This window comes from Opisthocomus hoazin, chromosome 5 (assembly GCF_030867145.1).
Source record: "Opisthocomus hoazin isolate bOpiHoa1 chromosome 5, bOpiHoa1.hap1, whole genome shotgun sequence".
In the NCBI taxonomy this organism is placed as follows: domain Eukaryota; kingdom Metazoa; phylum Chordata; class Aves; order Opisthocomiformes; family Opisthocomidae; genus Opisthocomus; species Opisthocomus hoazin.
The window spans coordinates 59,707,136-59,721,067 of NC_134418.1; the positions used below are offsets into that span (position 1 = coordinate 59,707,136).

Below are 13,932 nucleotides of genomic sequence, written 5' to 3' on the forward strand. Positions count from 1 at the left end.
ACGTAGATGGTATGGAACAAGGGGTGGATAATGTCCTAGGTTTGGCCAGGACAGGGTTAATTTTCACTGGACTCCAGGAAGGGGCACAGCCAGGGGGTGGGGGCTGACCCCACCTGGCCAAACAGAGCCCGGTATTCCATACCATGTGCCGTCACGCTGGGTTCCGGGGAGGGGGGGGGGGGGGGGGGGGCGGCGCGGCAGGAACTCTCTCGCGGCTCAGCAGCGTGCGGCACCGGTACGGTCCGAGAGAGCGGGTCTGTTTCTGTCATGTTTTCTCCTTATTTGTATCGTTGTTGTTCCTGTTTCCCTCTGTTTGCTGTTCTGTTAAACTGCCCTTATCCCAACCCACCAGTTTCTGCCTCTTTCTTTTCATTCTCCTCCACACGCCGGCGGGGGGAGGGGCGGCCGCGTGGCGCTTTTGTTGCCGGCGGCAGCCGAAACCAAGACCAGAATCCAGGTCACCAATAAAGCAGGCAGGTGATGAGATCAAGGAAGGCGTCGGAGGACACGTGCGCTGCTTAAGTTTAGGATGAAAACTTGACTGGGCAACATTTATATTAGGGAATGGCAAAGTTCAGGCTGGATTGGCAGGTTACTATGGATCTGAGACACTTCCTAACATAAAGGACTTTAATTCTGATCTTCAGATTCACATGTTAAACATAACCTTGTTCTTCCTTTACTAGGATGGGTGAAATGCCCTTGAGGGAGCTTTGTTTTCGGACATCTAGCAAATACAGTAACAGATGCTTTAAGAAGGGAAATGGCTGAGAAGATGCTACTGATTGTAACTAACCTCGTAAACTATCCCACTTCTGGCTCTGACATGTTTGTTCAGTAACCTGTCAGCTTCATGGAGGAAATGTATCCATGCTGCTAAAAGACTGTGTTAACATGGTTGCTTTCATTTTGATTCTGTTTAATAGCGAGCCTCTGAGATGTAATTAAATTCTTCAGGCTCAGCTAACGCAGCGTGGTGCTGAGACAGCTGATAAGAAACACTCAGGACAGAGATTTATGTGGAATTAAGGCAATGTGAGTATGGCCCAAAAGCATTTGGTCAAGTATCTGGCCCTCTCAGTAAGTCATTACCGCAGCTCAGTCAGTGTATGGTCACTCAACCCCACTGTTTGGTTTCCAGTTCACTTGGTTTCCAGTTTGGTCTCCAGCTGGCTTTGTAGGGTTTACGCCTAAGACGTGAGGGATGTTTCAGAGTGCTGCCAGCTCCTCTGCCACTTGAAGCTCCGGTGCCATTTACTGCGGCCTGCAGGCTAATACTCTTGCACAGCTGTACAGAAATTACCTATCCAGGACATTGATACCCATTTAAATAATTTTGTACAAATGCATTTCTGCCTCTGTGGTTTGTGTTGGCAAGTGACCGCCCTGGGTGACCGGCCTTCTGCTGGCCGTTCACAGATGCTCTGGTCGTTGATCTGGGGCTACAGGTTAGTTCACGCTCTCCAGCCTGCTTCATCCAGCGCTGTAGCACGGCTGGGCATGTGCGCAGCAAGCGAGCACCAAGCGAAAGCAGAGCTGAGGCTGTCCTCTGAGTCTCAGCATACTCCTCTCTGGCAGCGGGAAATGGGAATGGAGGTGGTAGTTGTTACTGCAGTAGGCATGATTTGAAATGAAAGCAGGGAGTCTTGGAAAGAGTACGCTGAGGTCTGCTGTGGGCTAAGCTCCTCTTTCCTTAATGCTATGCTGACAGGATTTCTCTCCCTTCCCCTCAAACAGCCAGATGCTTTGAACGAGCCTGTCTGCACTGAATCGTCTCGCTGTGGAAGATAAATGGAAGTAGGGTTGGCTTATCACCTTTCTTTGGTTTTGTAAGAATAAATTGCCAGAGGTGTGCTTAAAACAGATAAACCCCAGTTCTGCTTTCACAGTTGGCTCACAAGGCCTGAAAAAGGTCCAGATACATTTCTGTCATTGTTGGCTTCTATTTCAACAGCTTGAGGTTTGCATGATGGTTTTAATGTTTGTTGGGTGTCGTCCCATCCCATTTGTGTCCCATCTGCCCCCTCCACTGGGTGCTAAAATTTGTGATGCTTCTCTGCTAATAATGAGAGCTATGGAAGCAAATTGTAGCTTGCTGTGAGGCAGACATCTGCAGTCACTCTGCTGGCCCGATTTTGAAAATTCAGGGTATTTTTTTTCCCAGTACTTAGGGCTTGACTCTGCAGATTATGTGTGTGTACCCCTCTGCTTACTCGAGTAGGTCTGTGACTAGTCAAGTCTGCACGCAAGAGCTCTTTGTGCAGGCCTGGCTGAGTCATGCAAAAAAGGAATCTGATGCCAAAAAAGTGTTGCCTCTGTCCTTTTTTTCATTTAGCTCACTTCTCATGTACCTATGCAGCATGGTTTGGTTGAATCACTTGAGGACTAGGTATAACAAACCTAAATTTATTTTAATAGGGAGTCTGAACAGCCATCTTTGTAATCTAAGTGCTAAAATCACGTATTTTTGTAAGTGAAGGTAACTGGGAGCTGCTTCCGTGACTCTGAAGATGGGGGCCTTCACGGGAAGGGAGCTGCCTTATAGTCTGGAGATGGCTTGTTGCAGGCGAGAGTTCTGCCAGAGTGTCAGGGCAGGACGGTGTCTTTGTTTCCATAGCGCTTTCTCGGCTGCAGTTCTTCGCTGGGAGCAGTTTGTCTGCTTGTGCTGGACCTCTGCTTCCCAGCCTTGAGAAAAAAAGTTGCAAAGTTGCATTTTTCACAAGAGGAGAAAGCAAGGATTTCTGATTATGAGATTTAGCTATCGCTAATCCTAGCAACCTCACTGCAGGTTTTACCTGGACCGATTCATGTCCCCTTCTGGACCAGTCTGAAGCTTCAGCAGACTCTGGATATCCATGTTCTCTGCTGTACCTTCCTTATAGTTCAGGACACCTTCATCAGGCACTTTTGTGTAAATCTGACTGATCACGAAATCTTTCTCTGAAATTGAAAGTAGCAGAAATGTTACTGAAGTTCTCACTTGCTGATCTGGATGTTTAGGGGTGAATTCAGGAGTTCCCTTACCTGATTTTCAAAGGGCTTAAGGACATGAGAGATATATTTGTTTTGCTTTCCACCTTCCCCCAGTCCACAGCAGCCCAGAGCTCCACTAGGAGAGCACATTTTTCCACCCTGCACCAAACCTGAGTGCGCTGAAGCCCGAGTGACCGGTTTCTGTGTACCGTCAGCTTACTGCTCAGCACAGCCACAGCTGAGCCAAGCACACTTCACTGGATCCTATTCCTTCCACCTCAGCAATCCCACTCAGTTCAGGTCTATCACAATTTCAGGGTTTTACGTGGACATACAGGAGAGCGCGCTTTTCAGAAAAGGGTGCAGATGCCTATGCTTCTTACCTTTTTTACTTGCACTTGCGAACCATTGTTGGATCTTAGTAAGCGAATCTGTCTGTAAAACTTTGCCAAGTTTTTTCAGCACCTGGAAGATGTACAGGGTTGTTACCATGAAGGAAGAGAAGCTGACGCACCACACAGTTTGTGTGTGTGTTTTAGTTTAGCTCTAGCTGCGTGAGCGTGCAGTTTTACAGCTGTGCAACTTGCCTAGCCTGAAGTGTCCCATCAGTTTTGCCACAGTGTGAGCTGCGGACACCAGTCTGCAAAAGGTGATGTTCAGAGAGTGCCATGTACGCAGCACTTCAGAGACACAGGAATGAAAGCATGAGCAGCGTTTCCTGCATGTGAAGCCCCTTGCCTGTGATGTAATATTCGCAGGCTGTTTTTTAGAGAACAAGTTTCAGCCACATGCATTGCTTCCCCAGTGATTGCCAGTGGCAACATCCAGTTAGAGTAAAACCAACTCAGAGTAAATGCTAAACACAAAATTAAGTGAGTAGAATCCACACTGGGGAAAAAAATATGACAAAGAATACCCCACACCATTCTCAAGAGAAATAAAAATATGTAACATTATTGGAAGCCATATACTACAGCACTCATGTCTTACCTTTATATCCTGTTCCAGGTAGTTCAGGTAAGACTTCCCCTTCTCCTGGACACCAGGGCCACGTTGCGAGTTGATGAATGGAGTAGAAGGCTGGCTGACAGACGCCCTGTGGATTTTCTGCCCAGTTGCAAGTTGTGCAGAGTCTCGGAATTGTTTTCTCCGAAGCTTTTCCAAAACAGAAAACAATGTGTAAAGAATTGGCTTGACTCCATTTAAGCGTCAGGTAAAGGCAATGTGAAGTACATAGCTAACACTAGTCCCCAGCAAGGGTGTGCAGAAAATGCATCTAAAACTGTTACTCTGTTCAATGTGGCCACATATTGTTGATTGTTACAGCTTCTAGTATGTGGTCACCAAGAATAATAACAGATATCCATGGCATAATGTGTAATGCTGGGTTTTTCCCTTTTGCTGAAGAAAATGTGTAGAATTGTACACTGTGCTTTGAAACACCTTTTTGGAGTAGCTGTGTGTTTTGGAAAGAGCTGGATCTTGGCATAAGAATGAAAGTGATGCCAGGTAACTACTAATGGATTTCAGATGAGGAAGGGATTAAATCTGGACCTCTGTATTCTGTTTGCTTTGCCATTGTGGGTTTATAGTGTGCCGCTGAGCCACTACCCTTCATTTCTCCATGTGCAGGCTTCACCAGTCTACTAAAGGCCCAGGAATACAAGTGTGATTGGCAGAAGGTTTTGTTTGGAAGTGCAGAGGAAAAGCAAAATGCACTTAACAGTTATTGTACTGAGTGTGGTTATATGGCAGGGAGAAAATTAGAAAGGCCAATGCCCAGCTAGAACTTAATCTGACTACTGCTGTAAAAGACAAGAAAAAAGGTTTCTCTAAACACATTAGCAACAAAAGGAGGGCGAAGGAGAATACCCATCCTTTACTGGATGCAGGGAGGAACATAGCAACAAAGGATGAGGAAAAGGCTGAGGTACCTGATGCCTTCTTTGCCTCAGTCTTTAATAGTAAGACCAGTTTTTTTGGGGGTACCCAGCCCCCTGAGCTGGATGACAGGGACAGGGAGCAGACTGAAGCCCCCATAATCCAAGGGGAAATGGTTAGCGACCTGCTACACCACTCAGGCACACACAAGTCTATGGGGCTGGATGGGATCCACCCAAGCGTGCTGAGGGAGTTGGTCAACAGCCGGCTGAACATGAGCCAGCAGTGTGCCCAGGTGGCCAAGGCGGCCAACGGCATCCTGGCTGGTATCAGGAACACTGTGGCCAGCAGGAATAGGGAGGGGATTGTGCCCCCGTACTCGGCACTGGTGAGGCTGCACCTCGAGTACTGTTTTCAGTTTTGGGCCCCTCACTACAAGAAGGACATTGAGGTGCTGGAGCTTGTCCAGAGAAGGGCAACGAGGCTGGTGAGGGGTCTGGAGCACAAGTCTTACGAGGAGCGGCTGAGGGAGCTGGGTCTGTTTAGTCTGGAGAAAGGGAGGCTGAGGGGAAAAGTTATCGCTCTCTCCAGCTACCAGCATGGTCTTTACCCAGCTCAAGAACCCCAGGGCATCATTTAGGCAGACGAAAAGTTAATCCTATTTTTAGCATCTTTGCTGCAAAACGTCTTCATCATGCCCTCTGCTGTCCAGAACCAAGACAGCAACACTTGCATTACCTTTTTCTGAATAGTGTGCAGGTGATAACGTGTTTGCAATGGAAGAATAACTTAGTACTCAGCTGTTGTGCAGTCACAATAGAGGAGATAATTAATTAGATAGCCTGCAGCTTCAGACTAAAGAATCACTTACTGGAGTTTGTGAGCACAGCTGCAAAGTTGGATCTAAACCCCTACGTGCTGCTTCTACAAAGCAGCGTCGGCAAAAGTAAAACTGTTGGCAGCAAATAGTCTAAAGAATCTTTGTGTTGTGAGGGAGAAGGCTTTTTCCGTGCTTGTTTGTGACCTTGTGCTTGCTTGTTAGTGTGACCATTTTTGCCCCAGCAGTTTTAAACAAGGTGAATTTTATTTCCATTTTCATTGGTTTGACCCTTTTTCTTGCTAGCAAAACAAGAGTGACATTACAGAGCTGAAAGTGATACAGTTATAGCTTAGTTATCACCCTACTTGATACCATCTTCCTTCCGAGCTCTTGTGTTCTACACATGGGATCCTCGCATCCCTCTTTTTATTCTGTGCTGTCCTCCTTAGCAGTCTGAGACTGTCAATTCAGGTTACAGCGTTCAGAAGTGAAAAGGAGAGTGCTGAAATAAAGAAGTCTGTCTTTTTTTCCCTTACCTTTTCAGATGAAGTAGTCTCATTTTGAATCCCTTCAGGCACATCTGTACGTCCTTCTGGAAATCAACAGGCAGAGTGTTTTCTCAAGTTGAAACACAAAGGACCTAAGATTCGCCTTGTGCTATAACCAGGGGAGCCATTTCTAATTACAAAAATGCACAAGCCATATTTTAGATATCTGTAAGAGGGTGTATTTTCTTCCTTTTTTGTTTGCTTTCACTACCTCATATAGTATATTAATGCAGTTATTTGCTGGGATGCATAGCAAAGATGATGAAAATCCTGGAAAGCATATTTCATAGGTGCTGTGTAACTACTACTGCAGAATGTTGCTCACAGATGCAATAAGTGCTGACAAATGTTATTAGATGTCTAGTGAGCGTACAATCTCTAAAAGCTATAAAGATGCAAGTGTAATTAATGGGGAGAAATCTTTTAAGATGTGGTGGCTAACACACGTAGAAGGAAAGAAATACTCGCCTTTTAAATGCACGTTCATTGCCCTATGTTCCCTGTCCCTGGACCTGAGCTGTAATGACACAGTGCCCTGGCTGAGCCCCAGCTGCACCTTTTACAGCTCAGGTTCCTCTTCTGGTGCTGTGTAGCACAGCAGTGTGGTCCCCCTACTCACCTGTCATGGGCCAGGAAGTGCCTGGCTCCCCTTGCTCGAGGGTCTCAAGGCTTGGACTGTAGCAGCTGGCAGTTGCATTGCCTGTGGCGTTCCTGGTTACAGCAAGCTCTTCATCAGCGTCTTGCTTGGGGATGGCTGTTTTGCCAGCAGACGGGTATTTGTGTAAAACTCTGTTTCTCACAACACAGACCTGAGTGTTGTTCAACCCTGTGCAAGCAAACAAATGGGTATGGTCTGTACTACAGAAAACATGCTTCGCTGCCATGCCTGTGGCCACGGTGGGGGCACTGCAGATCCGTGTTGTTCCCGAGAGGTCTCTGTATTTTGGTTGTGACTAATCACTGTTCCAAGAGTGGGATTTCTTACCCAGTTGTGCATGCTGATGAAATGCTTCTCTTAGATGCAAGAAATGGGAGCGGTGGGTACTTTTGAAACAAAATTGCATTACACTCAAATTTCAGTTCACGCTTGCCAGGGTAGTTGTCCGGGCTAACTGTGTGGTTTCTCAGCAACTCTTACCTGGCATGTGATAGACCATCCTAGGATGGGGAACATTCCTGGAGAAGTAGTACTTTCTCCCTGAGCAGCTAGACTCAGAGTAATACCAGTTGTTCTGCCACATGTGGTGGAACTGAGGTTCATACACTGACTTGAAATTGGTATTCTTTGTGTAACCGTTCTTATTATTCTCTTGCAGAGTGTCTTCTTGCAGAGCAGGTTAGCTCTTGCGCTACTCGCCTGAGGCCAAACACTGCAGTTGAAGTAAAGAGCACAAATTGACATAATCAGAAAGGTAGCAGAAACTTCAATTACTCTTTTTCTGTAACCACTTTACCTGTTATTTTTACCTCTTCCATATACAATTTGGAGAAGCTGTAAGCACAGGAGGTGGAAGCAAGCTACTACTCTTAAGTTTGGGCAACTAAGGCAGCTTGTGGGCACTTTCCAGTGGCTTTTATTTCCTTGTTGTTTCTGCTCAGGAGCTTAGCTGCTCATGGCGGTGTGTATCTGAGACACCTTTTTGTAGTGACAGAGTATATTGAAGCAGGGGGAGTGGACTGAAGTGCAGTGACAAGTGATGATAGCAAAGGAGATGTACAGGCCTTGTTGATTTCTGTCTTTACTAAGGGCTGCGTATGCAGAGAGGCAGTCCCATGTCTCTTAATACTTGGTATCTGTTCTAGATTTTGTCTTTAAAGGTTGAATAATAGACTTGTAGCTGTTATTACCATTAACCTGATTTTTTTTTTTCCTTCCCTGTAGCAGAAGCCTCTAATGATCACAGTGTTCTTTGCCTCTGACACTTGCTTAGGACACTCAGTACCACAACTTGTAAGACTGGGAACACCCTGAAAATGGCGGTTAATTGAAGGCACCTTGCAAATATCACACAGAGGGTTTAACCTATCTATTTCGTGACGATCCAGAATCAAGTGAATGAAACATAAGAAATCCACCTTTAAGAGCTGCTGGCTGTAAAGGCCTGGATGGGCTGGGAACAGAATAAGCATTCGTCAGTTATCTGTTAGTTTGAGGAAAAAGCATGTTCTAAAGAATATGTGGAGAGAAAAAGATTGGGAAAAGGCAGGACATCTTTTTAAGCAACTCTTAATGTTTTGCAAGATTACATTTTTATTCCATAACTACGTCTGACTCTGGGGAAAAACTCAAATGAACTGACAGATTTTGCAATGTGCACAGAAGGTCAACAGACACGAGGAGGCTTGCCCATCTGAAAACGAAAAAGTGCAAATTCCAGAGTTGAAGGTCTTGCATTAAGGTCATCCTAGGCCCTGACAAAGCAACAGAGGCAAGGTCAGTGTTTGTCCCCCGTGAATCATCACATTTCGGTGCACGAGGAGGCAGGGTGGAAGCTACAGTTCATAGAAGTGCTTTGTAGCTTCTGGCAAGCTGTTTGTTTGTGGGTTTTTTTTAATAATAAATGAATTATTTTATGGTTTTGTGTTGTTGTTTGTTATTTTAAAAACTAAAAGGAAATATTTTTATTTTAGTGGATAGAAATTATGAGATTGCATAAAAGCTGTGGAATGATGGATTTATCAGCATAGAGAATTCAAAGTAGTAAATGACCTTCATGGTTTGTGTATTTTCAAGAAGTGTTTAGACTCTGACCTGTATAGTGTACCTATGAGATTACACTGAACTTTGTTTTTTTCACCACCTTTAGTAATGCTCAACTGGTCTGCACAGCAAGATGAAAGATTAATTGATTTCTGATTCCCTACTGCAAGAAAATAAATTCTTGCTTCATCTTTGTTTTTACAGATGTGAATTATAAGCAATATGCAGCACCAGTGAGTGAGTCCTAGTTTTACATTAGCTAACCTGGCATGTTCATGACAAATGTCAGGTGCCATCTTCCTTTTGGAGCTACTGTGCTCCTGTGATTTCAGTAAAGACCATGCCTTCCATTTGGTCTAGTAACCATGTTAAATGCATGGTAATCAGAACATTTTGTTGGGATTGTCCATCAGAGACCTGCCTGTGCAAAGACTGCTTTAAAGGCTGTAAAAAGAACGCCTGTGTGCCATTAAACTCTTCTGTCTATACTATCACAGTAGTCTATCCTAGCTTTCATCTGTTCTAAACACAAATTCCGAAATATATCAGCAGAAAAGCCAATGAGAGATTAAAAGGATAAGATAGTATAATAATATAGAAATAGAACTATCTTTTTTTTTTTTAGGAAATTCTTTATATAGGGTGCCTAGTTTTGCCTGCCTACCAGGATATACTAAAAATTTAAAATACCTGTATCTCCTGATATTGGTGGTAGTGGATTGATTGGATAATTGAAATGCAAATGGCTAATTTCTGTAACATCCTGATAGCACTTGTATTTATCAGCCAACTTTTATAACTTTGATTCCAAAAAGATAACTTTAATTGAGAGACTAGCTTTTCTAAAGCCCTGTGATTTTTGTAACTGTGTAGTACGTACCATAAAATATTCTAAAATTAAATGCAGCGATACCACAAACGATTGGGCATTTGGCAGAACAGTGTTACCAGCCAGCGCACTCATTTTAATATTGTAAATAAAATCATACTCAAAATGCAGAGAAGATTTTAGGGATGATTTTTTGTAGAGTACAAGTGCAGGGCTACGTAGTCGCCCTGTTCATTTTCAACAGGTGAAATTGTTATCGAGTAGGGTTAATAGGGTTAAATGAGTAAGGCTAAAAATACATTTTTAGGCATTGACCAGTAAGGATCTTGAATGTCATCGTGCAATTGCCATTTGAACCTAGCAGCAGAAAGAAAATGTAGAATTCTACATTGTGATGTGGCCACTGGTTATTACTGGAGAGGTCTCCAATGGTGCTTTGCCCACAAAAATAAGATTCCTGCTACACTGAGGTTTCAACTCCACTTTTCACGTGTCTTTAGAAATCCTCCAAGTTGATAAGCGTTGTGCTGTAGACACAGACACAGCCTGACACTTGTTTAGGACACTCAGTACCGTAACTTGTAAGATTGGGAACACCCTGACAACGGCGGTTTATTGAAGGCACCTTGCAAATGTCACACAGAGGGCTTAGCCAATCTATTTCATGATGATCCAAAATCAAGTGAATCAAACATAAGAAAGCCACCTGTAAGATTTCCCGTAGAAATCCTCCAAGTTCACAAGCGTTATTCTGTAGACTCAGACACTAAGTCATAGAATGTTTTGTGTGTCTGGGTTTCAAAGGCTGTTATTTCCTTACCACTGCTCATATTCCAGAAAGCACAGCTGTCAGAGGTGACTTTTCCCTCCCTGTGAGGGTGGGCCAGAATCAGCGCTTTTGGTCCCAGAGGGGGGCCGTAGCAGTCTGTTAGCTTGTGGTCTCCAGGCCCAGCTATTTCAGGACGTTGCACCTGCGAGTGACTCCTACGCATTTAATTTTTTGTTGGTTTTTTTGGTTTGGGAAGCCATCTCGGGAACAAAGAGGAGGATAAAAACTTTGGCTCTAAGGTCAACAATAATTTAGATTTAAGTTTCTTATTGTGATTTTAAGGTCTTCTGCAGAAAAATGGGGCACAGTCTCTTTTTATGACTCAGCAGAAGTGGGAATACGTGGTGTCCACAAGTAGCTGGGGAAAAGCAAAAAATGGAAGAAGCATGGGGAGGTTTTTTTACACTTGGAGAAAAAATAGAGGCATGTGACTGGGGTGACTCTGTCATTATGACAAATATTTGGATAACTTACAGGCTAAGATTCTATTGAATCTTTTCAAGAAGAGAAGGGAGCTGACAGCAGAAGCTCTGAGAAAGGGTCCGTGCAGCTGCTAGCTTCTGATCCTGCAGCCCAGAATGGCCTGTTACCATTTGCTTGTTGTAAGGCCCACGTGGAGGAGAGGCTGTCCTGAAGGGACAGAGGTAGCGCGAAGCACAGGCTGATTTTGGATTGCCACATGTGGAGAGGCAAAGTACCACGACCCCTGGGGCATGTGCGAAGATGTGTATTTTATCACTGAAAGCAGTTTTATCAATTCTTTTTAAATAAAGCCAACAAGGTTGGCATGAAATTGTGGATCTACTTCATCATGAATGCTCTGTATCTATGGGTGGGGGAAAAGCACAGGAGAGTGAGAGGTAACAGAAAATACCTGTATCTTTGCTACAAATAAGAACCAGCGGGGCACTGCTGGAAGAGGGAATGCGAGATATTCAAAGGATGTGGACGGGACTGCAAAGTAGAAGTCTTTCATACTGCTGTTCAGTTAATTTTTGAGTAAACTGTGACAAAAAAAAATGGACCACAACTGTCTGCCTACAGAACAGAGTGTGATCTGCAAACCTTGGTTTTCTAGCGTACTGCAGTTTTTTACGATTGCTTGGGATTTACAAGTAGCTGCTATAAATGCAACTTAAGCAAATAGCCAGCTGGACTCGTTAAAAGGGAGCTGCCATTAAGACCTCACATAATGCAGTACTGTCTTTATCGAAATACAGCAAATCAGAGTGACATTCTGGAACAGCATTTTCCTGAGATGCAGTGCAAGGAGCTTAACTTTCTTTGGGAAACTGATGAAAGCTCTTGAACCCAGCTAGAACTCAGAAGTTGAGAAAGGTAGGAGCAGATACAGCAGAGCATTAGAGATTTGTTTCAACTTTGGATCTTGAAAATCTTGAAATAAAAGGCTGGCTGGAACTGTTTTGGGAGTTATTGAGAAACGTATTGGTGAAAGATAATTGAAAGAAGTCTGGGTTGGTGGGCGATACTAACAGTTTCCTTTGGTTTAAAATATCTGTTAATGTTTCTTCAAGCAGTGGTTCAGTAGGGGTTATCTTCTGTCTGTGTGGGAAGGTGCTTTTGAAAGACTTCTAGTCAAAGGTGGAGAGACAGAATATCTGTTCCAAACTGGCATCCAACTTTTTGAATAAAAAAAAATAGATTATAGAGTAAAAAGTTTTAGCTACAGTCCTGGTAGCAGTCCTGTGGAATTTCCTGTGCAATTCAGACGGTGATCACCTACATAAAGATAAATATCTAGTTAAAAAAACCCAAACAAACATGCACCAATTTGTCGTCCCCATTCCTGTAATTCCCAGCTCCAGCCCTATAGTGATACAGAGAAGACCATTCAAGATCGTATCATGGAGACACAAAGATAACTTTCTCAGTGCCACATGTTCTTCAGGCAAAAGAAATACCATCCCTGTTTTCGATCGCGTTCATGGCAGTTGCTAGCTAAGATCAGTTTGCAAGCAGAACAACCTGGGACGATAAATAGCAACTGTAACTAAATAATGACAAAACAAACAGAAATGGTGGATAAAAGCCAACTTGAGAAAAGTCTGTGATCTTTCTACGTTCAAGTATCTCCAGGGTGTGAGGGGAAGGGCTGCTGTAACATTTTAAGATCTGGATCCTTTCATGAACTGCCAGTTGACGACATTGCAAGGCTGTTATTATCAGTGCTTACTATGGATTGGGAACCTGCTTCCTGGTGGCTGAATTCCATGGTTTTATCACTACTTTCAGGAATGGAGTTACAAAATTCAGTAATGCCAGATATGATGATTTAACAAATGGGAACATGTATTCCTTCAGTGGTTAAGTGCCCCTCTTGGTTCTGGTTGCAGGCTAAAATCAGGCAGTAAATTGTTTTCTTCTCTGAGTGTTTTGGTTTCGGCTGCCGCCGGCAACAAAAGCGCCACGCGGCCGCCCCTCCCCCCGCCAGCGTGCGGAGGAGAATGGAAAGAAAAAGGCAGAAACCGGTGGGTCGGGATAAGGGCAGTTTAACAGAACAGCAAACAGAGGGAACAGCAACAACAACGACACAAATAAGGAGAAAACACAAACCGCACGACCCAGACAGCCGCTCTCCTGGACACGACCGCACCGCCGCTGAGCCCTCCCGAGCCGCGAGTGCGTTCCCGCCGCGCCGCCCCCCCCCCCCCCCCCCCCCCGGAACCCAGCGTGACGTCACAGGGTATGGAATACCGGGCTCTGTTTGGTCAGGTGGGGTCAGCCCCCATCCCCCGGCTGTGCCCCTTCCTGGAGTCCGGTGAAAATTAACCCTGTCCTTGCCAAACCCAGGACACTGAGCTTTTTCTTTCCACCTATTTATCGTACTGATACCTGACAGCCGTAATTGCATTTTTGATCCAAAGATACGGTGGTGGTGGGCCTAAAGCTCCCTCCACCTCCCCTTGAACAGTGATGCGCCCAGAAGGTGAGATGGGACTGAAAAGGAGAGCTCCACAGGCAGCACATACCGCTGGCTTGGGAGGCCACTAAATGTAATTCTAATTTTTTTTCATTTTGAATGTATATATTGTATGCAAGTTATAGCACTGGTTGGCACTCTGGTGCTCTAGCTTGTGGCATGTTATTTAAGAAAGCACATTTATTCCTTGTTTGCAATCTACAGGCCTGGCTGTATTGGTCTCAAGATTTTCGAGATAGACGTACTTGCATATGTCAGGCATGGCCCACTGAAGCGTTGCACTGGAAGCAGAGATGAAGCACTGTACTGTTTGCACAGTGAAAAGGAAATAATTTCTCATAACAGAAATAAGTATTTATATGCTGTGCTCTCAGGCATTTCTTAAAGATCCTTCTTTGAATCCCAGCTTC

The 13,932-nt window shown here is 44.4% G+C and overlaps 1 protein-coding gene across 2 annotated transcripts; it reads right to left on the bottom strand.

The window, feature by feature from the left end:
* Positions 1-2,363: 2,363 nt before the first annotated feature.
* C5H4orf17 (chromosome 5 C4orf17 homolog) lies at positions 2,364-13,214 on the bottom strand. Of its 2 annotated transcripts, none has more exons than XM_075421467.1 (8): positions 13,164-13,214; positions 7,361-7,592; positions 6,842-7,048; positions 6,211-6,263; positions 3,964-4,128; positions 3,357-3,438; positions 2,796-2,940; positions 2,364-2,685 (listed from the first exon to the last, which is right to left on the bottom strand). In XM_075421467.1, exons 2-8 carry the CDS (start codon positions 7,461-7,463, stop codon positions 2,445-2,447), a joined length of 996 nt encoding a protein of 331 aa, XP_075277582.1. In that variant the 5' UTR covers positions 7,464-7,592; positions 13,164-13,214; the 3' UTR covers positions 2,364-2,444. The 2 variants fall into 2 exon arrangements, with proteins under 2 accessions (XP_075277582.1, XP_075277581.1); XM_075421466.1 differs by having other exon boundaries at positions 6,211-6,266.
* Between the last annotated feature and the right edge of the window lie 718 nt (positions 13,215-13,932).

Excerpts from the sequence above, each read along its gene's own strand:
- C5H4orf17 (XM_075421466.1), bottom strand. The coding sequence starts at position 7,463 with ATGTGGCAGAACAACTGGTATTACTCTGAGTCTAGCTGCTCAGGGAGA. Across the intron at positions 4,129-6,210 it reads AGACTACTTCATCTGAAAAG|CTTCGGAGAAAACAATTCCG; the intron begins GTAAGGGAAAAA and ends GTTTTGGAAAAG. Across the intron at positions 3,439-3,963 it reads ACCTGGAACAGGATATAAAG|GTGCTGAAAAAACTTGGCAA; the intron begins GTAAGACATGAG and ends TACATCTTCCAG.